Below are 27,906 nucleotides of genomic sequence, written 5' to 3' on the forward strand. Positions count from 1 at the left end.
CCCCTGAAAACTAACACCGTTAGATGCCGAAAGGTTAAAAATCCTTGCAGAGAGTCCCACAGATGATTTAGTAGCAGAACTGGGACTCAGCGTTGGTGCTCTGAATCCACTTTCTCTGCCACTTCATCTGTGCCTTCATTCATTCTGTTGACTTTCTCTTCTTCCCCTGAAAATAAGACAGACTCCCCAACCTTAAAGAGACCTTTCTTTTACCCTGCTGCCTCTTAAGCTTTGATCTGATTTTTGTCTTCTTCCCTAAATCTTAAAAACACGTACTTTAAACTTGCCATTTTCACTTCTTTCCATCCCTTTGATTCTGTTTTCTCTGTTTCTACCTCAACCGCTCTGTAGAAGCTGCTGTTAGGTTCACCATAGCCTGATCACCAGATCCCGTTCTCAGTCTCTATACTATGTATGGCTTGAATCTAATAATACTTTCAGAGGTTTTTTTTAAGAGAATGTAAAAAATAAAATCCCTCACGATCCTAAAAAGCTATTTAACATCTGTATTACTTGATATTTTTTCCTTGACAGTTTCTTTCAAAGTTTAATTTTATCCATAATAGTAAGCAATATTGTATTTTGCTTGTTCCATTTAATGTAACATAAGCATTTTTTGTGTTGCTGTATAATTTTCATATCTGTTATTTTAATGATTATATAATATCCCATTCCCTAAATATAATGTTCACTTGACTTGCATAATTTACCATATGAATGAACACTTTGGCTGTTTCTTCATTTTTCATTTTTAAATTGGTGCTGTGATAATTCTTTGAATTTGCATATTAATTGTATTAGAATTAATTTTAGTTAAGGAAACTAGAATCTGCTGATTCAGTTTAGGAGGCTGTCTACCAGAGTGCTGGTGAAAAGGGAAAGAAGCCAGATTACACTGGAAAGATAAGCTGGATTTGATGTTAGATTCATTATAAGGAGTGAGGAAAAAGTAGTTGAAAATGAGTGAATGGCACCATTTGTATTGCTTTCGGCTCCAAGTTGAGATACAACCTTCAACCGTTAGGTATTCTGCCTCATGTTGCTAGTTATAATGCCCTTGTCCCATAGAATTTTACATTGTTGAACTTATTGGAGGTTTTTTTTCCATCCAGTTTTATTGAGATATAATTTACACACAGCACTTATAAGTTTAAGGTGTACAGCATAATGATTCGATTTCCATAGATCATGAAATGATTATCACAATAAGTTTAGTGAACGTCCATCAACTCCAATAGATACAACATTAAAGAACTAGAAAAAAGCTTTTCTCCTTGCGATGAGAACTCTTAGGATTTCCTCTCTTAACAACTTTCATATATAACATACAACAGTGTTAATTATGTTTATCACATTGTATGTTGTATTTCTAGTACATCCCGAGTACTTACTTATCTTTAAAGGGGGAGGGGGAAAATTGTTCTACTCTCCCCCCAAAAATACTTAGGCCTGTAGTCTGGCTTTAGCCTTAGAGTGAGCCCCTTTTCTGCTTTGAAATTTGAAGATCAGGTTCTCACAGCCACCTCTGACAGCCTGGTATTTTTTGTTCAACTACTAAGTGGCTCACAAACCAGGACCAGAATTCAGTCACCTTGTCACACAGCTGCATGGTGTCCTCAGCCTTTCCAATGTCAAAACCTTGATGAGCTTACTTTAATTTTATAAAAATAACATATGGCCATAATATACATTTCAGAAATTACAGATTAGCAAAAGAAAAATTGAAATCACTCCTAATCACACTACTCAGATAATCAACAATAATTTGGAGCTAGAAACATCTAGTCTTTTTTCTATGCATATGTGTTAAGTTTACTCAATGTGTGCCCTCCCCCTGCAGCACTTTAGGATTTTAAAATCTGAATTCACTGTTCAGTCAATCCGTATGTGTATGTGGAAGGCCCTGTAAAGGCAGGAGGAAAGCCCAGGACTCCTGGGTACAGTCCGCTCACCAGCTTCAGTACTCTGTTCAAGTTCCTGGACTCCTCTGTGCTCCCACATCTGTGCAAATGAAGCCAGTCATGATAACGGTCTCATGGTGGTTAGAAGGCTTAATGGAGACCACGCAGAGCAGAATGGCTGATGAACAGTGCTAAAGTGGCTAGTGGTTTGTGGGTTTTTTCCTGAAAAGGTGTTATGAAAGTACTAATGTATCTTAGAATTGTTGGGAACTTGAAATCAAAGAAATAGTTCCTCTGGGTTTGTGAGGTGTGTATTGATACATATGTGTGTGTGGTGGTATATGTGTGTTTGTGTATGTACAATATGTATGTGTGTGTGTATATATATATATATATATATATATATATATATACTTATTTTTTCTTTAAAGTAGGATCCTATGCTTTTTTTTTTAAATGACCATTTTCCCATGGCAAAATTTTGTCTACAAAATTTCAGTGGCAGTATAGTCTCCCATTATATAAATGACTTTTAATTTATTTAACCAAACCTCTCTTGTTAGGCATTTAAGTTTGTTTTTCACTATCTAAGCAGCTGTGAAATACGTCTTTGTGACTGTAACACTATAACAGTTTATGTTATGAAGTGTCTTATATGCTAAGAAATGAAAGAGACTTTGTGTCACCATGATCAGAATATTGAATTTTCTTAGCATTTGCAAGGAAGAGTTTACTGTAGATTGTGTGAATCACTGAATAGTTCATTTCAAAGCAGGTCTTTTTTAAATTTATTTTTATATATTTTTTACTTTTGGCTGCGCTGGGTCTTCGTTGCTGCACACGAGCTTACTCTAGTTGTGGTGCGCGGGCTTCTCATTGTTGTGGCTTCTCATGTTGAGGAGCACAGGCTCTAGGCACGCGGGCTTCAGTAGTTGCAGCATGTGGGCTCAGCAGTTGCGGCTCGCGCGCTCTAGAGCGCAGGCTCAGTAGTTGTGGTGCACAGACTTAGTTGCTCCGTGACATGTGGGATCTTCCCAGACCAGGGCTCAAACCCGTATCCCCTGCATTGGCAGGCGGGTTCTTAACCACTGCGCCACCAGGTTAAGTGAAATTCTTTTTTTTTAATGCAACTAAAAGTAACTTTTTCTGTTCAAGGGATGGCATGTCGGTCTGGTACAGACGTAGATGCAGCAAACCTCTGGGAAACCTTCACGAACTTGAAATATGAAGTTAGGAATAAAAATGATCTTACATGTGAAGAAATTTTGGAATTAATGTACAGTGGTAAGAAATAATGAAAAGAATGATCTTTGTTGTCCAATTTATGTTACAATCTAGCTGTAATTATACACATATAAAAGTAAAGCATGAGAACTGTGGAACTAAACTGTACACAATCCTACTCTCTCTCTCTCTCTTTCTCTCTCTCTCTCTCTCTCTCTCTCTATATATATATATATATTTTTTTTTTTTATTTTTTTTTTTTACTCTATATATTTTATGTAAGTAAAACAAGTTATTCATACCAACTCACTAGAGTGGTTTGAGGTGTGTTGCTCTGCCCTAAGTTGGGTTTACATGATCTCTTAGTTCTGTTCTCAGGTTTCTTCATCTTATTCCCATACAGTGCATATGAAATGGTTGAATAAAATTGCATTGGTTTTCTGGTGGTTTTTCTTGTTTGTGAACGTTTTCCCAGTTTCTAAAGAAGATCACAGCAAAAGGAGCAGTTTTATTTGCGTGCTTCTAAGCCATGGCGAGGAAGGAAAAATTTTTGGAACAAATGGACCTGTCGATCTGAAAAAATTAGCAAGTTTCTTCAGAGGGGATTGTTGTATAAGCCTAACTGGCAAACCTAAACTTTTCGTTATTCAGGTAAATATATAACTGAGCAACCTGGTTATTGAGGATTCATTAGGGATTAATTTACTCAATTGTGGATTATCAAAAAAATTTATTTTTTTCCCTGAAGCTACTGAACTATTGTTAGTTTTTTGTTTATTTAAACTACCACTTAGAAGATAGAGAATAAATTTTAATTTTAGACTTCTAGCAAAAGGATTCTGCATAATTAACATCAATTTTTACAGAGCCTTCGCATTTCTTAGAAATAACAGTTGTACATGTACACACATATTTTTTAAAATAAATGTTTAGTTTCCTTTTCTTTTTTTAAACTTTTTAAATAAATGTTTATTTTCAAACCTCTAGGCTTGCCGAGGCACAGAACTGGACTGTGGTATTGAGACAGACAGTGGTGTTGAGGATGACATGGCCTGTCAGAAAATACCAGTTGAGGCAGACTTCTTGTATGCATATTCTACAGCACCTGGTAAGAAAGTTACTAATACTGAATGTTATATGTAGATTTTAAACAATGAAGAGTGTGTTCCAAAGGCTGTCATGATTTTGATATCCATAAAAAGCCAACCTGGGGCTCCCCTGGTGGCGCAGTGGTTGGGAGTCCGCCTGCCAATGCAGGGGACATGGGTTCGAGCCCTGGTCCGGGAAGATCCCACATGCCGCGGAGCAGCTAGGTTCGTGCGCGACAACTGCTGAGCCTGCGCTCTAGAGCCCGTGAGCCATAACTATTGAGCCCATGTGCCACAACTATTGAAGCCCGCATGCCTAGAACCCGTGCTCCGCGGCAGGAGAGGCCACCGCAGTGAGAAGCCTGCGCACCGCGGCAAAGAGTGGCCCCCGCTCACTGCAACTAGAGAAAGCCTGCACGTAGCAACGAAGACCCAACTCAGCCAAAATAAGTAAATAAATTTTTTTTTAAAAAGCCAATTTGTCTGTAGTTTAGGGTACCTTAACCACAGACAAGTCTCAAAAAGTTGTCTTTAGCAAAGTTGGGCTAGAAAATATGCATCTATAGGAAAGCATACTTACATAGTGTCATTCATGAACTTGATACCACATGGAAACTGTATTAAAACATAGGACAAGTCAGAGCTTTGCCCACTTCCTGGAATAGGAGAGAACTGTGTTTTCCAGGAATTCTTTGGAAGATAGGAAATTGAAAGGATAAGCCTGAATAGCATATGCGCAGGTAGAAATGGAATGAGGGAAAATAGAGTTAAAAATGATTTATGAATAGGTTATCAACCTCCACTTTTTTGTGGTTGTATTATACGTGTCATCATATAAATAAATATTTATTGATCATACAACTGTTTACTTATACAACTAAGGGTGTCACAAAGTTTGGAAATATAGGGCAAATGTATTTTTAAACAGTATTACATTTTTAAATACAGTCAATGTGACTTCTTTTAACCTCCAGGCATCTTTCCAGATAAAGTACTTTCAAATTAAAAGCAATGGATCCAGGGAATTCCCCAGCAGTCCAGTGGTTAGGACTCAGTGCTTTCACTGCCACGGGCCTGGGTTCGATCCCTGGTCGGGGAACTAAGGTCTCACAAGCCGTGCGGCACAGCTGAAAAAAAGGAATGGATCCAATAGTTAATCTGGGAAAAGAACAATAAATACACTATTTCCCCTTTTTGGACTTTTGAATATACTATAATGTGTTTATTATACTCTATTCAGATGCCCTGTAGACAAATTTAGGACACTCAAATATGTGTGCATATGTAAGCAGGTTATTTCTTGGATAAGCCAATAATCTGATTGCAACACGATGCTACTTATAATGATACTTTTCATTTCTTTGCTTTTGCATCTTCTGCACGTTACCCTTTTCTTCCCTATTGGAAGGGAAGCCCAGGAACTAAAATTCTCAGTAACTCAGTGGTGAAGTTAGTCCACAACTCTTTTCCTTGTCGAAGCAGAGGTATACATACATAAAGCACCCATTTGGTTTTTGTTTTGTTTTCCCCTGGAATCAAAGGTGTCATTTATTTATTTATTTATTTATATGGCTAATAATACCTATGGATGTTTATGCTTGTTTTTACCTTCATGATTATGTCGTAATTTATTAAATCAGCTAACATTGGATATCCATGATATTTTGGTTACATTTTGCCTTGTAGGTTACTATTCCTGGCGAAATTCAAAGGACGGATCCTGGTTCATCCAGTCACTTTGTGCAATGCTGAAACAGTATGCTCACAAGCTTGAGCTTATGCATATTCTCACTCGGGTTAACCGAAAGGTAGCAATAGAATTCGAGTCCTTTTCCAATGATTCTACTTTTCATGCAAAGAAACAGATTCCTTGTATTGTGTCTATGCTCACAAAAGAACTGTATTTTTAATCACTGGAGAAATGGATGATTTTTTTTTTAATCTGTATGCCAAGTGAGGAAACGGTGTGACTGATAAACTATATTTTCCTCTCTCATTTAAATCTAATCTAATCCCCCAGGTGATACATGGAAATGTGTCACTTTCATAGCAATAAAACTACTATGAAGCTACCTCAAACACAATCAGGTAGTTGAAATTGAATTTAATTAAGAATAAATAAAAATGGATAATGGTACAGTCATTATGAGAGGAAATGATTGTAAATTAACAGCTCTCATAATTAGCAAGTTTTAGTGATTATGCTATGCTACAAATTTTCAAGGAATTATGGAAGAATTTAAACATTGCTGTAATGTGTTTCAGTGATATTGACAATGCTCTTGTTTCAGAGAACATGTTCTGGTTTTTGTCAAACTATAGACATGATGATGTGGAATAATGTATCCTCGAACTTGGTGGTCCATGTGCATGGTCAAATGCTTGAAGACCTTGATCTTAGAATTAGTATTTGGAGACAAGACAATAGTATTTTTACATCACCCATCTGAGCATATGGTGTTGTGATGTCTGTCCCGAGCATGTCCTTGTTGTTTAAAAAAAAAAAGAAAAAATCATGTTTAGTATTGAAAAAGGAACTAAATGTTTTACTTGAGAATATGCAGGAAAACTAAGTTGACTCTCTCAGGTTAAATGCAACATTAATAGAGGGAGACAGAGTTAGGACTATAAGGTGCTGAAATGCAACTCTTCCCACCAGCTGCTGGGCCTTGCATTCCCACAGAGTATCTGAAGGGCTCTTATGCAAAACCTCAAACTTTGATCACACTGATAGCAGCATGAATTGAAGAAATTCTATAGGAACATACTAAAATACAACTTACAGAATACACAGTGAGGAAGAAACAGTAAATCAATCAGCTGGGCACTTTTAATTAGAAGATGGCTTCAGCCTGAACAGGGACACAGCGCAGCCTATGTCATGAAGGCAGAGCCATAGACTACGGCTTCAGGAAAAGGAATGCTGGCTAGTTTCTTCATGTACATGGAGGTGTACATGGAGGATGCTCCCAAGGCAAGAAGCTCCAAGAAAGTGAACCAAATCAAACTTCTGAAATGGAAATTTTCAAAAGATGGTGAGAGTCATAATAAAAGTTGTAGCACTTTTTTTTTCAATTTTTTCAATGACAGCTTTTAATTGGATGTTAAATTCTTATCTGCCTTTCTGCAGATAGCACATTATATAAAATACAGCTAGCACCACTGTACTGGATACACTGAATAACAATTCACTTCTCACTTTACACCGAGGGGGAGAAGGGCTGCAGTTGTCAGCCTGTCAGAAATTAAGTATGTAAATTAATGCTTAAGTGTATGAATATGAATATGATTTACAAGACGCTCGGAGTGTTGTTGGGGGAAAATCCTGAGGTCTCTCATTCCCCTTCAACGATAACAAGTGCTCAGTGACAATGACAGACGGCACACAGACTTGGGTGTGGCCACTTGTGCACTTGGCCACCAAGCTTTGGGAGCTGAAGTACTCCCGAAGAGCAAATCCTGGACTCCTTCTGGAATGTCCCTTTCTGCCATCCATGAATGTCAGCCCATAAAAGCAATTTCATTAGCATTTCCTCATTTTCCAATATAAGCGGTGAGTGTGGCCCAATAATATGGGCCCTCAACCATCCTTTGCCAAGGATGGGAAAAATCATAGCACTCTTTGTAGTAAAATTTTTGAGCATGTTAAGTTGTATTTTGTTGACATTTATAATCGAAGGAGAATGATACTGTTGTGATCATATACGGTTCTCTGAAATGAAAGGACCATGGCATGCAGGACGTTAGCAGTCATTCAGTCTTCCCTCCTTTGGTGCCCAGGGAAACTGAAGGCCAGAGAGGAGAAGCAGCACGGCCCGAGCCGGGGACAGCAGGCTAGGAGCCTCCTAGCTCAGGAGATGTTGAGCCGTCCCTGCATCGCTGTATCCCGCTGCTTTTCCGTCTGACATTTCCTGTGAGCCTTCTTTTGCTGAAAGAAAGGAACTCACGTTTATAAATGAAAGCTATTTGTTTTGGCTATATCTGTAATTTTTTCGAAGTCAATGAAGTATCTTAAAGTGTGTTCCTGTGTGACAATTTTTTTTTTTTTTTTTTTTTTGGCGGTACGCGGGCCTCTCAGTGTTGTGGCCTCTCCCGTTGCGGGGCACAGGCTCCGGACACGCAGGCTCAGCAGCCATGGCTCACGGGCCCAGCCGCTCCGCGGCATGTGGGATCCTCCCGGACCGGGGCACGAACCTGCGTCCCCTGCATCGGCAGGCGGACTCTCAACCACTGCGCCACCAGGGAAACCCCTATGTGACAATTTTATTAAAAATTTGTTATTATGAATTTTTATTTCCAAATATAAATTTTAACTTAAAATTACCATCACATTCAAGTGTTTGTTGTTGTTTCTGAGGTGCTACTCACTGAAATTAAAATATTTTTAACCAAGTGCTTGATTTGGAAGGGCCAGAGAAGATGCATCAGGACCCTTTAATCAAATACTTTGAGATGGTGGCAAATTACCGAATAGGATAAGCAGCCTTCCTTTTCTCCCAGGTCCCTCTCAGAAGACCATTTCTAAAGTTACCATGATGCCAGGAAGGATACGAAGTTTGCAGAGATCACAGCCCCTAAATATGACCATATTTTTGTTTGTTTCCTTGCTTGGAGGAATGGGGAGTAGCAGAGTATAAAGGATATTGCTGAAATGAATCACTTCAACCCATAAATTTTTAGTAGGGTGAATAGAGGGTGGGGGGAAGAACTGGGGGCGGGGGAGGGTTGGAAAAAAACCTGTGATGTCCCCAGATGGTCAGCTCTGGGAGAGGAGCTGTGACAGGGGAAGAAGTCCCCTTTGTGTTTTATGTACCTAGAAAAGAAATATGAGAAAGTGCAAACATGAGTGGTTTACATTTCTTCCAGTATTTCTATAGTGAATGTACATTACTTTTAAGTCAGAAAACTAATAAAATTCTCTAATTGGGACTAGGGGATTCCTGTTTCCAAGGAGTAGAGGGTGACATGAATAACTCCCTTAAGACTCTTTTAAAGCTATAGTTCTGTAGTACGTTGATAGTAGAGCCCATTCTAATCTCTGCTAAATAAAGAAGTCTTCAATATTAAAAAGAAAAATACCAAGGCCAAGAACCCAATAGAAAAATGGACTAAGGGCCCTGAACAGACAGGTCATAGAAAAACACCAAATGTCCCTTACACCTCAGATGAAAATCTTAATCATCACAAGAGAAATTCAGATTAAACTAAGGTATCATCTGTCATCTAGCAGACGGACAAAAGACCTCATTTGACAACATTCTGTTGGCTGAGCTGTGGGGAAATATATCCCCCGTTGGTGGGACCGCACAACCGCGTGTGGAGGAGAATCCGGCAATACCTATCCAATTAGTTACTCTTGAAGTAGCAATCTCAGGTCTTGGAGCTCAAACTGCCCATACACCCGTACATGTACAAAAGTATATACGCAATGATTCACCTCAGCATTGTTTTAATACAGCAACCCAGCTGTAAAAACGATAGGTTAGATACACTGATGCATCCACACAGTGGAACACGACTTGCTGTAAAACAGAACGAGGAGGACCCTCTTGAACTGATAAAGGTCTCCAGCATGTATGATCAGGTGGGAAAGGACGAAACACAGAACGCCATAGACAGTATGCTGTAATTTGTGTAAAAAAGGTCTAGGGGGCGGGGAGAGCATAAGAATATGCGTAAAGCAACACCAGGAGGATAAAGGGCACTAATACAAATGTAAATGGTGGATGGGAACAGGGATGGAAGTGAAATTTCTTTTGTGTTGACTTTTCTATATCGTTTTGACTTTTTGGAACCGTGTCAATGTATTATTACCTGGCTTCAAAAATGGAATCAAATCAAGGGGGGATGGGGATGGCACAAAACTTTCAGGAATGAGAACATGGTTCCATACGGGGGTAGGGCTGGGAGGGATGCCATGGCTGTCCATAGCCATGTTGCAGGATTTTGTTTAGCTTGTTTATTTTCTTCTTTGCTTCAACCTCTGTAGGTATTAGCTGAGAAATCGTAACACGCTTGATATTAGAACTTGAGCCTAAAGTAATACTCAGCATCAGCTTTTTATAGCTCAAGGAGCAAACTAGACTATTCATTTCTTAATTCACTCTCTAGTTGTTCCATCCTTATCCTTTGCAATATGATTGTAATAAATTATCACATGATGAGGCAGACCAGGAAATATCCATCAAAGAATTTTTGTGCACAGAATCTCTACCGTCTGCTACGCTGATAACTGAAAGAACTGAGGAACTGAAATGCTTAGGGATGTTCAGAAAAAGCAAGCATCTCCCTTTCAAGAAAATGTTTTTCCAGATTTAAAGTTGGTGCAAAAGCTATTAAGTAGCATGTTTGAGCTAAGAGGCCAATGTCTGATCTACACCTTATGCTTTGGTTTTAGGTGACTTAAATGTCAGCTCAGGGACCTAACAGCCTCATATACAGTTTCCCAAGAGGGAAGCATGTTTGGCCAATGTATTGAAAGCTAACTCACTGATTTTACTGAAATATTTCCAAAGACTCATTTCTGCCTGGCAGGTTTAAGGAGCATTGAGGAGGCTACTGTGGGTGGAGGGGAGTCAGCAGAAGGAAAGCAGGTGAGGCTAACAGGGAGATGCTGCAGAGTGGGGCCTTGAGGATGCTATACCTACAGATCCCACCTAGGGCCAGAGTACTAGTGCAGCGGGAAGAGGCTCCAACATCTAGGGACCCAGGAAAGGAGACCGAAAAGGATGGCCAGGGCTGAAGGTGGGGAAACAGGAGAGTATAGGGTGAGAAAGCCAAGGGAAGAAACTGCTTCCCAAGGATGTGGCCTGCTGGGGCAAACTACTGAAAATTCAGAGAAAATGAACATTTGAAATATGCATTGGATTTGTGACAGGAGGTTATAGGTGATCTTGACAAAGGGGATTCTGTGCAAATATTGAGGCAGAAGCCAGCTTAGAGAGGACTGCTATATGAGTGCCAAGTGAGGAAACGGAAATTAAAAGTACAGAAAACTTGAGAAATTGCCTTCGAAGGAAGGGCGGGGTTGGCGGGAAGAAGTAGCTAGAGGGAGAAATGAGTTGAAATGTTGTGTTGTGTGAGAGATTTGAGCATGTTTAAATGCTGATGGCGAGAATCCAGTCAGGAAAAAGACTGAAAATACTGGAGGGAAAAGTAACTGACAGTGTAGGGTTCCTAAGCAATGAGAGAGGGTTAAATCTGAGCTAATTGTGGGGATGCAGAGAGGAGGTGGGGTTTTTTTTTTTTGGTTTGTTTTTAACGGGAGGAAATATGAGAAGCTGGATGTGAATAAAGCTAGGCTTGTAAGTTTTGTAGCAGGAGGTTATAACACTATTTTTTAAGAAGTAGAAGACAATGACTGTGCTCAAAGTTAACTGTTCAAAGGGTTAGAAGAATAAGGAAGCTTTGAAACCATTGTCAAGAGCTGGAGAGTGAGTTGACGGGAGAAGTTTAGTGAGATCGCTGGGCAGCGTTTAGGACCCAGTTGAAACCAGCGATGGTGAATCACAGTGGTACCAGCCTGCCCTGTTGTGGGGTTTTATCTAGGATAATTCAGCTGCTTCGTATGTGTTGGCTTCATCCAACTTTGGGTATTTTCCCACATTTATAAAAAAAAAGAGGAGCCACGGACTTCAGGAGACTGCAAAATGAGTTACTACTCAACTGATGGACCATGGAAGCTAAGCTGGAGAGACGGGGCACTGAACACAGAAGGGGGCTAATTTTAGGGAATAAGAAGAGTGGTCTGTGGCCTGATGGTCCTGATGAATTTGAAGAACCCTCATCGTACAAGCAGTGGAACAATAAGACTAAAAGGATTGCAGATTGTAGTCAGAGAATGGATGGGAGGTGGGGCAAATTCAATCATGAAAAAGATGTGACTGATTAAGTTGAAGAGTGAAGTAGTATATGAAAGACCATTTTGGAACTGAGGTCATGGAACTAAGGGGTGAGAATGCTGGATGTGTCCTCCTCCCTATGGGCACTGATTTGCTGAAATGAGCTTCCATGTGCAGGAGTATAGTATAAGATAATGTGATAAAATGTAGTTTTGTTTATAAACCTTTGCTTTTAGGGAACCTTTAAAAATCCACCTTCTGTTTCTGCCAATTAACACTGTTTAAAACTACCACCTGTTATCACCATTCATAAAAGAAAGGGCATTTTAACTCCCACCTCCTTCATTTCCTCCTCACTCCCAAAATAAGTAGGGACATAATCTCACATTTTCCAAGGTCCCTGCTCATTTTTAAAGCTTAGAAAACATAACCGATAATTCTGCTCAAAACTTTAAAATATATATATTTTTGTTTCCAATTTGTAACTGGAACATAAAATAGACAAAAGCACCAGGTAGAAATCGTAGTTGCCTGTTTCCAGCCAATGCTGCTGGGTCTCTGTTTTGAACGTTTGCTTCCAGAGCTACTGTTGCTGATGCAAATTCAGACGTAAGAGACTGAGCAATAAAATGTGCAAGTGGTGTCTGTTGAGAGTTTCAATTATTTGTAAATCTGTGAGAACGGGTTGAACTCCTGCGGGGGTAAGTGATGGGGGCAGTCTGGGTACCAAAATCTTGTCCTGCACCCACGCCTCACCCTGCTCTCCCCATCTCCTGCTCGCCCTCCTCGTGGCTCTCTGTCCCCAGCTGTGAGCTTAGGACCTTGCACTGCGAACAAATCAGATTTGTCTTGTGTGTATCAGCTCTGGTCTGATTTATCATCACACCCTTGACCCAACCCAGGCTGATACAAAATTAAATGATCTAAATATTAAAAGTCTGTCCATTAAGGACAGATTCCATTTGCCTATTTTCGTTTCAGTTAATCCCTGTTGAAGGTACCCTTGGTACCTTCTAAACAAATTTTTTTCAAAAAACCTTTACTGTGAGAAATTTAATATGAACTTTTTGGGTATATCTCTCTGATATTCAAAGCAATCAAATATCCTTTATATTTCATTTGAATTTCTCATGTAAGTACAAAATGGGACAAAATTAGAACCTGATTTACCCCCCTAGGTTCTCTCATCTCCTCACATGCCCTCAAGCATAGAGCAGAATTAATAGGTTGAAATAGTTGAACCAAAACAGTGGTTTGGTTTACCCAAGGAAAACATAAAAAAGATAGGCTAGACTCAGAGCCACTATAATACATTCACATCCTTAAAGTTAACCACTAGAAGTGTTAGGGATTCTCTTTCCAGTTTTCTTCTTGAAAGCCATCAAGTCACGATGGAAGCTTATTGGGAAAGTTTATCTATGAGCCTTAAGGGCATCTACTCTGTGTTCAAGCCCTGATGTAAAAGTCCCTTCAAACCACTGCACTGATATCAACTTGCTTAGTTGGATGGGAGCATAATTTTGAATCACATCAAGTAAATTCTGGGAAATTCCTAGTTGACACCTGCACTGTCTTTGAAGGTCTTGAGCAACCCATTTGTTTCAGCATGTGAAGCTTACAGGTAAACTATGACTAAGAAATGTTTTTCACTAAATACAGTCACAGTTCATTTCAGCTCAGAATTCCCCCCTGCCCTGCTTCACCTCCCACGTGCCCACTTCCTCCACTGGGTTGGTTTCGTGTAGTTTGGGTAGTACCAGCTCTGGAATCCGCTCGCTAGCTGCCTCTTCCCCAGTCGGAACTCCAGTTTCTCTTTCTCTAAAATGGGGGCAATAATATCTTCCTTCCAGTAGTAGTGACATGAGAATTTTTAAAAAGATAACGATGGAAAAGTTGTCTTGACAGATTAAAGCTCTAGAGAACCATGGCAGGTTATTTTACGTATCCATCAGTTTGCTGTTGTTGGAAATGCCAGTAGAACTAGGGAAACTACTTTCTTGACTTATCTGTACTTAGAGCTCTCAACTTTGTGCCCCTTCTATTCTAAGTGAGGCTTACATACCATCCTTCTTGAGCCAAGAAGAAGGGGGTAGGGGTCTGGGCTTCAAAGGGCAGGAAGACAAATCACAGGAAGAGGAGAAGAAAAAAACGGCTGGTAAACAAATGTTTGCCTTGTCTTGCAGATAAGTCTTTCTGATATAAAAGTTCTCTCTAGTAATAGCTCTTTTGCCCTTAGATAAAGGGCAACAAGCCCTTTATCTAAATTCCTTTATCTAAATTCCTTTAGGCAGTTAAGGGAGAGGCAAAAAGCTTTTCCAGAGACTGCTGGGTCTTCATTGCCTTCAGGCCAAAACATCCACATGTCCAAGTGGCTACTTTGGGGTGGCATATTCTGTTTCCCCTCACAACTTTCTCATTTAATGACAAAACGAAAACGAGTTAGTAATGAGTTTGAAGTCCCTTATTCAAGGATTTGGGGAGCACAGCGTCTCACAAGCAGTGGAACCCACTTCCGGAGGGATTTTGGGCAAGAAGGAGGTTTACAGAGAGAAGAGGCCACGTGGAAACAGCACGACTGGGTAGGAGGGTGGGGATTTCCTTATAAAACTAGCAGGTCCTGTTTTCTAGGGTAAAGTAAACTAGCTAAAGCTGAGTTGGAGGATTGTGAGTGGTGTATGTCAGGCTTCCTTGGCAGGAGTTTCTGGTAAAAGCAGGCTGATTTAGGCTTAGATCTGTGACATGGGTGGGGTCACTGGATACGCGCGAACTGTCTTTATCACTCTGTTAATATGTCAAGTTACTTGAACCTCAGTTCTGCTTGGTAGTGGAGAACTCATCGGTTTAGGGCAAACCCAATCCACTCAGAGTTAAACCATCCAACTTGGGGCTCACTCCCTGCCTGGGAGTTTGTGAAGCATCATGACACGCAGGGAGGAGGAGGTTGGAGGTATCTGGTCTTCCAGTGTCACAGGTGCCCCGTGGGTCCTGCTGAGATGAACGTCATTCTGTTTGACTGTCCTCCTCCCCTCCCCCCCCTCTGGCATCCATCAGGACACCTGCATTCCCGTGGGGTTTCTGCTCTCACGGTGTACTCTGCGGCCACTCTGCGTCCTCTCATCCCCAGTCACGAGGCCCTTGTTGGGGAGGAAAAATAATTTTCCCTCTACCCTTCTGAGTTCTTGGCTGAGGTCCCTGTAATAAAAGACAGATTCACAAGACAATAAACGAACAGAAGTTTATGAACCTGTGTGTACATGGGAGACACCCAGCAAAACCGAGTAACTCCCCAACATGACCTAAACCACTGGCTTGAATAACCTCTTCACTAAAGACAAAAGAAAGAAAAGAGAGGGGAGCTCAGTTATGGGGACGGTTGCCAGGAAGGGCAAGGTAAACAAGGGTAAGGTTTGTCACACAGATTTCAGTCTGTACCTCCTCCGTTGATAGGTCCCTTGTGATTAAGGGTTTTCCTTCCCTTCCTGGTATGGAGAGGGAGAGAACCCTACAAGTGGAAATTTCCTTTGTAAATGCACATTTCTCTTGCAAAAGTGTAACTTCTCCTTTGTTTTCAGAGCTTCTCCTGTGTCTGTAGTTTCTCAAACGAATCCTATGCCAAAGAGGTATTTTCAGGGCGGCATATTCTTCTGCTGCCCTTCACCCATCAAAGTCAGCTGCATCTCAGAGCACAGAGGAAGGTTATTGAGCTGTTTCCTGAGCCCTGGTGGGACAAGCAGGGTGTCTGGGAGGCTGCCCCCAGCCCACCTACTTAAGCCCTTTCTACCGCTTATGCCTTATTCTACAGCTACCATGATGGGGCGGGCGCGGCAGGAGCTTCCCCTTCAGGGATCCAAGCAGGAAATGGGGTGCCAGTCTGTTCTAAGTTGCAGAACCCCAAATCTAAGGGGCTGCACAGCAGGGCTCCTTCTGTGAGGCCCTCAGCATGGACTCACCCCGGCTCTCTCCTCACCAGGTCTCCTCCCTTCCCCAGCTCGGAGGATTTTCACCTGGTGGCGGGGAGGACGGAGAGGGAAGAGGCAGATCAGCCTTCTCTGTCTGTCACACCTGGCCTTCAGCTGGTAAACATCAAAACACAAGAACTTAATGCGACACGTCTCCTTGGGGCCATGAAGGCCTTGCGTCTCACAGCCAAATCGACAGTGCGGGAACAGGAAGTTGTGACAGGGTGAAAGGAAGGGAGGATGCAGATTTTGCCACATGTGCTTATGATAGTAGCTACCCTTATGCAATTTCTCTATGCCAAGCTCTTCACAAACAGTATCTCCCTTAATTCTCACAATAATCTTAGGAAGTAGCATTATCATCTCAATTTGCTAACTGAAGTTGAAATTTTGTAATTGAAAGCTCAGAGGTTAAACAACTGGCCTAAGGTCACACAGCCTGTGGTTGGTAGTGCCTGAACATGAATCCAGGCATTTCTGCTTCCCAAGTCGTTGCTCTTTCTACAATCCCCTGATTACTCACTTCTTTAAAGGACGCCGGATGAAAACACAAGCCAAAGCATGCACCTGGAATCTAGAAGGGAGCGTGTGTCTGTAAAACAGATTGGGAAAACACCTTACACCTGATCCTCAGAGCTTTGTCCTTGTGAGATACTGCATCAGCATGTATATGGAGAGTTGGTCAAAGTGATAGACGATCAGCAAGGATCTTTTCTTGGTGGGGGTGGGGGGAGTAGCTGGAGGAGAGAGCAGAAGAATGCAAGATCTCAGATCATTATGAACAATGTGAACAAATGGCAGAGACTCACTTTTCCAGAACCTGCCCTCAAGATGACCCACAACTATACTTTAGTGCATCACTTAAAGAAGCCACCTTAAAGGAGGTAAACGAGCCTCAGGATAGAGCTGACACACTACAGAGTTGGAGTCGAATTTGGTTGAAATGGGCAGACCCCTATCCTGTGATGTATACACTGGTTTTCTTAACTAAAACATTTCAAAGTCTCTTGGCAATCCATTTAACACACCATAATTTTCTTTTTTGCTTTCCTTTTCGATTTTCTATCCAACTCCATTCTTCTTTCACCCATCTGTCACCTTAGGATCCAGAAAGCAAAGCAGCAGCAGCTCCTATAGCTGGCGGAATGAAGTCAGGAGCACCTGTCCATGGTGTTGTGTGTGGGTAGCAGCAAACATACATGAGCAAGAAGACCAACAAGGAGAGTCTGGGCTCCAGGCATCGCTCCAAGCAAGGAGTGACTGCGTGAGCATGCCACAGAGTTGGGCAACTGGGAAGCCGAATGATGATGTGGCTTTTAGGAACTCAAAAACAAAGTAGAGGTCAGAAACAGGAAGGAGCCATTGTGAAATTGAAAGCTCCCTGGCTTTGGGATCAGCAAGGTCCAGTCACAAAGCCTGATGTCTCTGCTCGTTTACTATATGACCTTGGGCATTTTCGTTCACCTCCGTGAACCTCAGTTTTCTTATTCATAAAATAATTATAACTATAACATCATCCTTGCAGTGTGGTTGGGAAGATTAGAGAGGATGCATATATAGCACATGGCTTAGGACTTCACAAGCAATCAGTTCTGTCCTACATCAAGGCCCATGTATTTCCTAAGGGATCGTCCATGGCTTCCCTCAGATTCCTAGAGCTCATAATAGGTTGGATTCACTGCACGTATGTACATGCGAGGCGGCTGTGCTAGTGCTGTGAATTCAAGCTGCAAGCACCTTCTGCAGAAAGCTGCAAGAATGTGAATATGGATTGGTCCCTACTGCTTTCATTTTCTACTGATGCAAAACCATTTACCACAAACTCAGCATCTTAAAACAACACGTTTATTCTCGCACAGGTTTTGTGGTCTGGAGTCCAGGCACAGTGGAGCTAGGTCCTCAGGTCAGGGGCCAACCAAACTGAAATCAAGGTGCCCATGGGCTGTGTTCTCATCTGGAGGTTTGACTCAGGAAGAAACCATTTCCAGGCTCATTAAAGTTATTGGCAGAACTCAGTTCCTTATGGCTGTTTTCTGGCTGACTGTCAGCCGGACATCACCCTCAGCAACTACGAGCCACCCTCGGGTCCTCGCCTCGAGGGCCCCTTTACAGGCGGTTCATGACATGCTGTTTGCTTTTAGGCCAGCAGGAGGATTTCTCACTTCAAATATCTCCTCCCTCCAGAGAAGGCCCAGGCCCCCTTTTGAGGTGTTCACTTGCTCAGGTCAGGCTCAGCCAGGATCATCTCCCTTTTGATTATTCACAGGCAACCAGTTGGAGACAGTTACATCTGCAAAATCCCTTCACTTCTGCCACATAACCTAACCTATGACAGGAGTGAAATCCCACCATATTCCCAGGTCTCGCCTGCACTCAAGGGGTGAGAATCATACAGGGCATGGACACCAGCGGGCAGGAATTGGGGGGGCATGTGAGAATTCCACCCACTGTGCCTGCCTGGTCATGCCCACCTCCAAGTGAGGGCTGAGGGCTGAGCACGGAGGTGAGTAACACTTGGTAGACACTTTATGAATCAGCTTTGATTCAGCTGGAAGTTCACCAGGTGATTTTTCTTCTTGCTAGATTAACGTATTCTACAGAATTACAGCAAAAAAATTCCAGATACCACACCCTGAAAGAAAATTGTCCTTTTAGGAAATGTTTTGCCCCGGAGGAAGCATCTCTTACCATCTCAGACACCTTCCATCCTGTTCTGCAGACTTCTTGAGGCTGTAATGTACATTCACAAGAATTCAGGTCACGTGGCCTGAGATCTACTTTTTAAAACTAAGGGGAAACTAAGGCCCATACAGGACTAAATTCACCTGGCCCCCTTCTCTGGGCCTCTTGCAGTGATGTCATGACCAAAATGTCCCTGCTGTTTAAGGAGGGACGTATCATTGAGTAGGATTCCTAGTAGGTGGTCTAATGAGAAGGTGACCACCAGAAAATGGAAAAAATACTAGCCAGTGTGGGGTGGGTTGAGGGATTTTCCAAATAAAATTTAATGTCCTGATGACTACCACTATAAAGAGAAAGAGATGGTAAAAGTTATTTTCAAATTAATTGAAACTGAATTATTGGAATTAATTGAGGAATATTTCTTTTGCATAAAGTCTTTTTTCCCTCATTTTCAATGAAAAAAATTTTGTATTAATATTAATAGGCTCCAGGTCTATTGGGATTCAAACAGCTACAAAGTTATCTTGTTCATTACCTCCTATCCAGATCACTGAAACCTGATTGGTTTACCAGTCTCTAGTACCCCTCCAAAAGATTTTTACATCTCTTTCAGGCTGAGCTTCTTAACAACAACTGGCAGTATTAGTTTTCCCTTAAAGAAGGATTCCCTGGGTGGGATAGGGAGGGTGGGAGGGAGACGCAAGAGGGAGGAGATAATGGGGACATATGTATACGTATAGCTGATTCACTTTGTTATAAAGCAGAAACTAACACACCACTGTAAAGCAATTCTACTCCAATAAAGATGTTTAAAAAAAAAAAAGAAAGCATTCCCCTGTGCTGAAAAAAATGTGGGGTTAGATCTGAGGAAGACCTGTCAGGGTCAAAAGTCAAATGGGAAGAGTGGTTCTGGGTCTGTGCAAGAGAAGATCCCAGAGTCTGTCCTAACCCAGCACTCCAGTGCAGGGAATTTAAAGAGCTAAGATGGGGGGCCGTGGGGAGTGGGCACGGACTAGCTTTACCAAGAAGTGCCATCGGCTGAGCGTTGCACCGAAACCACACTGGCCTGGAGGGATCCTCATCGGTGTTGGAGGCAGGGACCCCGGCCAGAGCAAGGATGTGATGTGAAGTAATGAGATTCTCATACCCAGCCGCTGGTAATGCTAACTTGGACAGCCACTTGTGAAATCAGCTTGGCACTTTCTTAAAAGTTAAATATCCACTTATTATATGAGCCGCTCGTTCCACTTCTAGCTGTTTATTCAAGAGAAAGAGAGATGCATGTCCACCAAAAGACTTGTACGTGAATGTTCATAGCACCTTTATTCATAAGGGCCCCAAATGGAAACAACACAAATGTCCGTCAAGAGGTGAATGGATACACAAACTGAGGTATAGTTGTACCATGGAATAGTCATCACCAGTAAAAAGTAACAAACTACCAATATACACAACATGGTTGAATCTCAGAGGCATCTTGCTGAGTGAAAGAAGCCAGACAAGAGTACATACTATAAGATTCCACTTAAATAAGGGATGAGAACAGGCAAAAAACCAAGCTCTCAGTGAGAAAAATCATATTAGTACTTGCCTGGGGAAGAGATTAGGACTCTAGAAACTGCAAAGGGGCAGAAGGAAGATTTTAGGAGGCAACGAGAATATTCGATATCTTGATGGTGGTGATGCCTACATGGATGTATATATTTGTCAAAACACATCAAAGTGCAGTCTTAAGTGCATTCAATTGTATATAAAATATTCATTATTAAATATTAAATATTAAACCAACCAAAAGTTGATTTTTTTTTTTTGGCTGCGCCATGCGGCTCGTGGGATCTTAGTTCCCCGACCAGGGATCAAACCTGCTCCTTCAGCAGTGAAAGCGAGGAGTCCTAACCACTGGACCACCAGAGAATTCCCAAAAGTTGATTTTTAAAAAATGACCCAGGTGCAGGGTTTCTACTGGAGAAAACTCTGATGAAGCGCACTCTGTGCATCCCTAGAGACCTCTGAAATTCATGCTGTGTGTCTCAATTCCAATGGAATTCCTATTTAACTGATATAAAGATACTGGAGAGACCAAGATGGAGTCAATTCACTCTTCTTATTCCTTCTGCTAGAAAGCCTGGATGTTATAAGGCAAATATAGAAAACTCTGAAAGGGGAGAGGAGGAGGGAGATGGGGAAGTGACCTCAGAACCCAGGGAGTGATGTGGCAGTGAGTTCCCTGAGTTTTCTTATTGTCTCATGCATCCTGGATTGAATAACAGAGAAGCTGGCAACACAGAAAGGGCAGTGGGTGCAAACCAAAAAAAAAAAAAAAACGCTTCCAAAGAAAGGGGCAGCCTAGGAAGACAGAAAACTTTTAGACAATAACCAGCCCATTCAAGCCAACACGACAGGAAACAACCTCGCTCCACACCCAGCTGAACACCAAGGGCACCCAGGCAGCAGAACCTCTTCTTCCTCAAGTGAGTACTGTTTCCTCTTAAAAAAAAAAAAGTGTTAACATTTTCAATGGCACTGGCTATGCTTTGAGGTAATGATGGTTATAAAACCATAAGGGTGTCTCACTTGCGCAGGAGGTGAGATGTCCAAATGGCCCTTCTATGACCACCTCTGTGACGATTAAATTGCTAGGTCGCTAACACAAGTCATTGCTATTCCTTGTCCCCAGATTGGACCCTGGATTTAAAAAAATGACCAGTCTTCTCTGACAACACTAAATTCAGTGGGGGAAAATACTTAGGAATCTGTTAGGGTGACTTTGTACCCAAATTATCTTTGGCACTCCCTCGATGGCCACTTGGTACTGCCAAAAAATTACTTCCATCTCCCACTAATTTAACTCACAGCTTGGCACACAGGAACAAAGAAGGGGTTCTGTGAATAATTAGATGTGAGTAACATGCTCTACAGTTTTGCCAGTGGAGCTCACCAGGACTGTCAGAACTGCCCTATTTTTCAAGCTTACAGTAAGAGAAAAACCTTAAAGACAAAGAAGGTAGCTCATCCTTCTCCTGGAAGGATATTTGTAATTATTCAGACGATCTATTCAAATAAAATGTTATCCTTATAGATATATGCTCCAGTAAATAAAATGTTATCCTTATAGATATATGCTCCAGTAAATAAAATGTTATCCTTATAGATATATGCTCTAGTATCTTTTCAGGATGGGTAGAAGCAGCTCACATTCAAATACTTATTCAGCAAGTTTTAAAAGACTGTATTCCAACATTTGAAACACCTTGTCCATTAAGAGCGAGTGGGCTTTTTATGGGATGGTGTAAACATTTTGTAAAGCCCTATATATCAACAATGCCTCCACTACCCAACAGGAATAGTAAAATATCAAAATTGCATTTTGAAAAATAAACTTGCTATGATCTGTGTTAAAACTGGCCCTGGGGCTTCCCTGGTGGCGCAGTGGTTGAGAGTCCGCCTGCCGATGCAGAGAACACGGGTTCGTGCCCCGGTCCAGGAAGATGCCACATGCCGCGGAGCGGCTGGGCCCGTGACCCATGGCCGCTGAGCCTGCGCGTCCGGAGCCTGTGCTCCGCAACGGGAGAGGCCACAGCAGTGAGAGGCCCGCGTACCGCCAAAAAAACCACAAAAAACAAAAAAACTGGCCCTGGACTTCCCTGGTGGCGCAGTGGTTAAGAATCTGCCTGCCAAGGCAGAGGACACGGGTTCGAGCCCTGGTCCGGGAAGATCCCACATGCCACGGAGCAACTAAGCCTGTGCGCCGCAACTACTGAGGCTGCACTCTAGAGCCCGTGAGCCACAACTACTGAGCCCGCGTGTCACAACTAATGAAGCCCGTGCACCTAGAGCCCGGGCTCCGAAACAAGAGAAGCCACCGCAATGAGAAGCCCGCACACCACAACGAAAAGTAGCCCATGCACCGCAACGAAGAGTAGCCCCCGCTCGTCGCAACTAGAGAAAGCCCCCGTGCAACAATGAAGACCCAACACAACCAAAAGTAAATAAATTTTAAAAAACCCCCAAAACTGGCCCTGCCCGTAGCTCTTATAAACATGAAATCTATAGCTTAAAAAAGACAGGCACTCTCGCCATATGAAATGTTAATTTGTAGGATTTTGGGTATTTCAGGCACTTCTGGAAGAATAGACGTGAGCTGAATGGTGCTGTGTTGGATTATAACAATACCTCTGAGGTGTGATATTTCATTCACAAGTAAGAGAGCTCTACCAATTGTTCTGGATGATCGTGAGATAACACTGGTTTCACATTTGGGTTAATCAGTTTTCACATTGCCTAAAGGTCACGGGACAGGGTTTTATCAAGCCCCACGAACGAATATGGCTGTCAAATCCTAAGTTCTTATATCTTAAACCCCTACCTCCCATAATAAGCAGATGTCAGTCCCACTCATTTCATAACTCGTGGCATTAATGTCTCTTTTTCTCCCTAGACACAGGGGTTAGCAACCCACTCTCCATCAAGTTCAAAATCAGTAGTGGCATCATGGTGTTTTCCCAAGGGTGACCTGAGGCTACAAGGACAAAGGACAGGCCCGTTACTCTAACCTAGATCTGCCAAAGACTAAAATTCAACCTGTGTTCCAAGCTTCCTGAACTCTAAGTAAGTTCATTCTGATACAATTTAAAGACTCAAGAAAATCCCCAAGGAGACATTTTCTTCAACCTACCTGTTGTCAACAGGAAGACAGGTCTAGTGACCATCACATGTATTAGCAGCCCACGATAGTGATTACACACCAGGATATTTGTTATTTGCTGCATTGCTCCATCTAAAATTTCTGGTCAATGAATCATGGCAGAGAGGTAAAGGGAATTCACTCTTAAAGACCAAGTCTCACCCTCTCTGGATACCATGTCTTGACCTCATTACTGTCACTGTGGTCTTATCTTCAGGAACTAAACATACAATAAAAATTTGTTCCTTTAATTGTCACACTGATATACAAAATACTTAAATGCTTCTAAAGGCAGGGTCTGAGCTCATGCATCACAAGGCACTATGGGAAAATCCCCATACAAGAGAACCTTTTCACCTAAGATGCTGCGTGTGACAGTTGAACAGCAAAAGGCTGAAAGAACAAAGCCTTCCAAATGTTATGGGTAACACAACTAGTCTAACTTCACAGAGTTTGTACTTTCCCTTTTCAACTCAGTGGAAAAAAACAGAGATAATTAGCAACTGAAGATTGGTGTGCTAGGCCATTGATGAATCTGTATTGTTAGAAACTAGCATTTAATCCTACCTTAGGCTACTTTAAAAATCCACCCAAACACTTGTAGAGTAAGTATAGTGCCACTGTGTTCTAGATGACAGTTACAATTGGAAAGGAAATAATAGTTTACATGAAACATGAATACTTAGAACATGTTGCAGGAACTGAACCTTTAAAAGCACATATTCTGGAGACTTCCCTGGTGGCCCAGTGGCTAAGACTTTGCACTCCCAATGCAGCGGGTTTGATCCCTGGTCAGGGAACTAGATCCCACAAGCTGCAGCTTAGAGTTCACATGCTGCAGCTAAAGATCCCGCATGCCGCAACTAAAAGATCCCGCATGCTGCAACTAAGACCCAGCACAGCCAAATAAATAAATAAATAATTTTAAAAATAAAAGTACATATTCTGAATTTTCTCACCTGGATACTAACAAATAGTGAACACTATATATTTAAGAATAGAGTTGGAAAAGAAATCTGAAGAACCAAAGGTAAGAAATCTTACAAGGAATCAAATTTAAAATAAAACATTGCTAAAGAGGTAATGAAGAATTGTAGAATAAGAAAATGACAAGAAGCCCAATATTCCATTTGTTAAATATTCTTTTCTGTTGGTTTACTTTTCTCTGTTTTTAAAATGGCTTAAAGTACACAAAATGGATTCATCATAATCCTTGGTTCATGGCACATCTTGGTTCATAGGTCATCCTTGACTGTTCCTGGGCCTCTATGTAAATATATTTGAGTGCATTTGAATAAACCAGTGATCACCTGTGAACCCACCACACAACCCAAGAACAAGAACTCTGGCCTAACATCTACTAACATCTGCTCTACCCCTGTTCTTCTCCTTGCTTCATACCCTCCAGCCCAGGGGTAACCACTGCCCTGAATTTATGCTTATGATTCCTGGGCTTTCAAAAAAATGTTTTATCGCATATATATGATTGCTTAAGCAACATATTGCTTGGTTGTTTTTCTTTTTTAAATGTATAACTTATATCCATTCCCCTGTTAATTTACCCATTCTCTTATGAATGAACATTTGGTTTATTTCCAGATTTTTGCTATTATGAATGGCACTATTTGAGGGTTTTTTTTTTTTTTTTTTTGTCTTCCAGTACACATGGGCAAATTTCCCTACAGCTTATACTTAGAGGAATTTTTCTGTCATAAAGTATGAGAATGCTCAACTTCATGAGATAATCCAAATTGTTTTCCAAAGTGGTGGTTCTAATTTAAACTCTGACCAAATAATAAATAGCTTTCTCTTCATATTTGATCCACAATCTCTCCATATTTGGTATTGTCAAACTTCTTAATATTTGCCAATAGAATAGACGCAAAACGTCTCATTGTTCATTTTCCTAATTACTGAGATTGAGCAATTTTTTATGTGTTTATTGGCTGGATGTTTCCTCTCTGTGAAACTATTAATGTCTTTTGCCAATTTTCTATTGTTGTTTTTCATTAATTTGTAAGAGCTCCTTAAACTGTGCTGACATGTTAATGCTTTGTAGGTTTTATGTGCTGCAAATATCTTTTTCCATTTTATAGTTTCTCTTTTCACCGTTTGATGAAAGAATTTCTTAATTTTGCTATAGTCCAAAATTTTAATCTCCTTTAATAGTTAAATGCATTTTTGCATCTCACTTGCTTCTACTTTCTACTAAACATTTTAACATTTTGCTTCTGACATTTAAGAATGATCCTCTGTGGATGGACCTAGAGACTGTCACACAGAGTGAAGTAAGTCAGAAAGAGAAAAACGAATACCGTATGCTAACACATATATATGGAATCTAAAAAAAAACAAAAAAAAGGTTCTGAAGAAGCTAGAGGCAGGACAGGAATAAAGACACAGACGTAGAGAATGGACTTGAGGACACGGGGAGGGGGAAGGGCAAGGTGGGATGAAGTGAAAGAGTGGCATGGACATATATACACTATCAAATGTAAAATAGATAGCTAGTGGGAAGCAGCCGCATAGCACAGGGAGTCAGCTCAGTGCTTTGTGTCCACCTAAAGGGGTAGGATTGGGAGGGAGACACAAGAGGGAGGAGATATGGGAATATATGTATACATATGGCTGATTCACTTTGTTATACAGCAGCAACTAACACAACATTGTAAGCAGTTATACTCCAATGAAGATGTTTAAAAAAAAAAAAAGAATGATCTTCTGGAATTAATTTTTGTATATGGAGGGAGTTAGGACTATAATTTCATTTTTTCCCTATACCAGTAACAATTTTTTTCTAGTTGTGCTCATTGAAAAATCCCTCCTTTCCTTGCTGATCTGCCATGCCATCTACATCTTATATCAAAGATTAAATATGTGAGGACTGTTTGGGAGTTCTGTATTCTCCTTCATGGGCCAGTTTCATTGGTCAGTTTGTTTATCTTTGTAGAAATACCACACTGTCTTAATTGCTGTAGCTTCATACAAGTTCGGATGTTGGGCAGGGTAAATTTCTTCTCTTTCCTCTTTAATAATGTCTTGGATGTTCTTGGCTCTTGTCTTAATGATAGACTTAGATTATTGCTATGATCTGTGAAATGTAACCTACAACCTTACAATTCTGCAATTCAAATGAGTTGTTTTACTTAATAATCAGTTGCTCTGTTTAATTATATTTAAATTGGCATAAATATTAGTGAGGTTTCTTGTTAATTCAGAAGAAGCTTCACCTTCATTGACCAACATGACTTATGCATTAGGGTGTGATAAATCGCCCAGCTCCTTTTTTTTAAATCATAGCACGCACAGAAAATAACATTTCTATAGCAGATAGGGGTTAACGGACAACAATGCTTGTGGCCTAAGATAAATGCCCAGGGCCCCAGGCCAAACTGAGGCCTCCCTGATGGCTGAGAGCATCAGTAATCTCCACACACATATAACACACGGTCCCCCAGAACACAGATCAAGATGCTCTGCGTTATTCAAATGAGTACTTGACACTATCTCATTTTAATTAAATAAATAAGCATTTACATATATTTAAAATAGGTTGGATCTGTGTCCCTTTACAAAAGCAAATTGCTTAAATTAAACCACAGGCAAAGGCAGAGTTAACATAAGTTGAGCACATCTGCCTTCTGTGAGATACTATTCCAAAATTTAATTTGAATCTAACAGAGTGCCAATAAAAAGTTTAAACACTGAACAAATTAATTTATATATTATTTTACTTTAATTTAGTTGCTTATTTCTATGACTTTACTTTTCTAAAAAGTGCTCATCTAATAAAAAATCAACGATCATAGCAAGGATGAAGAAGATGGTAAAGAGCCATTCCCAACCCCACAGCCTACAAACCACCATCGTTAATAGAGGAAAATACATGCCGTTCACCCTCTGGGCTCATAGACGGATAAACAGGAAGACTGAAAGATAGATGATGGAAGGGTGGATAGACTAAAGTAATTCTGAATAAATGGTAACACTATAATGCTAATTTTGATTAAAAGTTTTACACTTAATTGAATTTTAAAGCTCTATTGTTTGGTACATACACATTTAGTGTCTCTATGTCTTCTTGGTGGATTTTTAAAAATCATTATATAATAACCCTCTTTAAATTTTTTTTTTAATAAATTTATTTTATTTATTTATTTTTGGCTGCGTTGGGTCCTCATTGCTGTGCGTGGGCTTTTCTCTCGTTGCGGCAAGTGGGGGCTAGTCTTCGTTGCGGTGCGCAGGCTTCTCATTGTGGTGGCTTCTCTTGTTGCGGAGCACGGGCTCTAGGCACGCGGGCTTCAGTAGTTGTGGCTCGTGGGCTCAGTAGTTGTGGCCTGCGGGCTCTAGAGCACAGGCTCAGTGGTTGTGGTGCACAGGCTTAGTTGCTCCGTGGCATGTGGGATCTTCCCAGACCAGGGCTCGAACCCGTGTCCCCTGCAGGTGGGTTCTTAACCACTGCACCACCAGGGAAGTCCATTTAATTTTTTTCTGTTATCAATATACCACTACTCTTGCTTTCACTAT

At 41.1% G+C, this 27,906-nt stretch overlaps 1 protein-coding gene across 7 annotated transcripts in view; it reads left to right on the forward strand.

Moving 5' to 3' along the window:
• The window catches only part of CASP3 (caspase 3), a 36,930-nt gene extending 17,569 nt beyond the window's left edge, over positions 1 to 19,361 (forward strand). The window contains exons 4-7 of one of the 7 annotated variants that reach the window (XM_060136696.1): positions 3,057 to 3,185; positions 3,601 to 3,776; positions 4,113 to 4,233; positions 17,117 to 19,361. In XM_060136696.1, coding sequence (XP_059992679.1) covers positions 3,057 to 3,185; positions 3,601 to 3,776; positions 4,113 to 4,233; positions 17,117 to 17,352 — 662 coding nt within the window. In that variant the 3' untranslated portion in view covers positions 17,353 to 19,361. The other 6 variants (XM_060136698.1, XM_060136700.1, XM_060136699.1 and 3 more) reach the window with 6 other exon arrangements.
• The last annotated feature ends 8,545 nt before the right edge of the window (positions 19,362 to 27,906 follow it).

This window comes from Lagenorhynchus albirostris, chromosome 21 (assembly GCF_949774975.1).
Source record: "Lagenorhynchus albirostris chromosome 21, mLagAlb1.1, whole genome shotgun sequence".
Classification (NCBI taxonomy): domain Eukaryota; kingdom Metazoa; phylum Chordata; class Mammalia; order Artiodactyla; family Delphinidae; genus Lagenorhynchus; species Lagenorhynchus albirostris.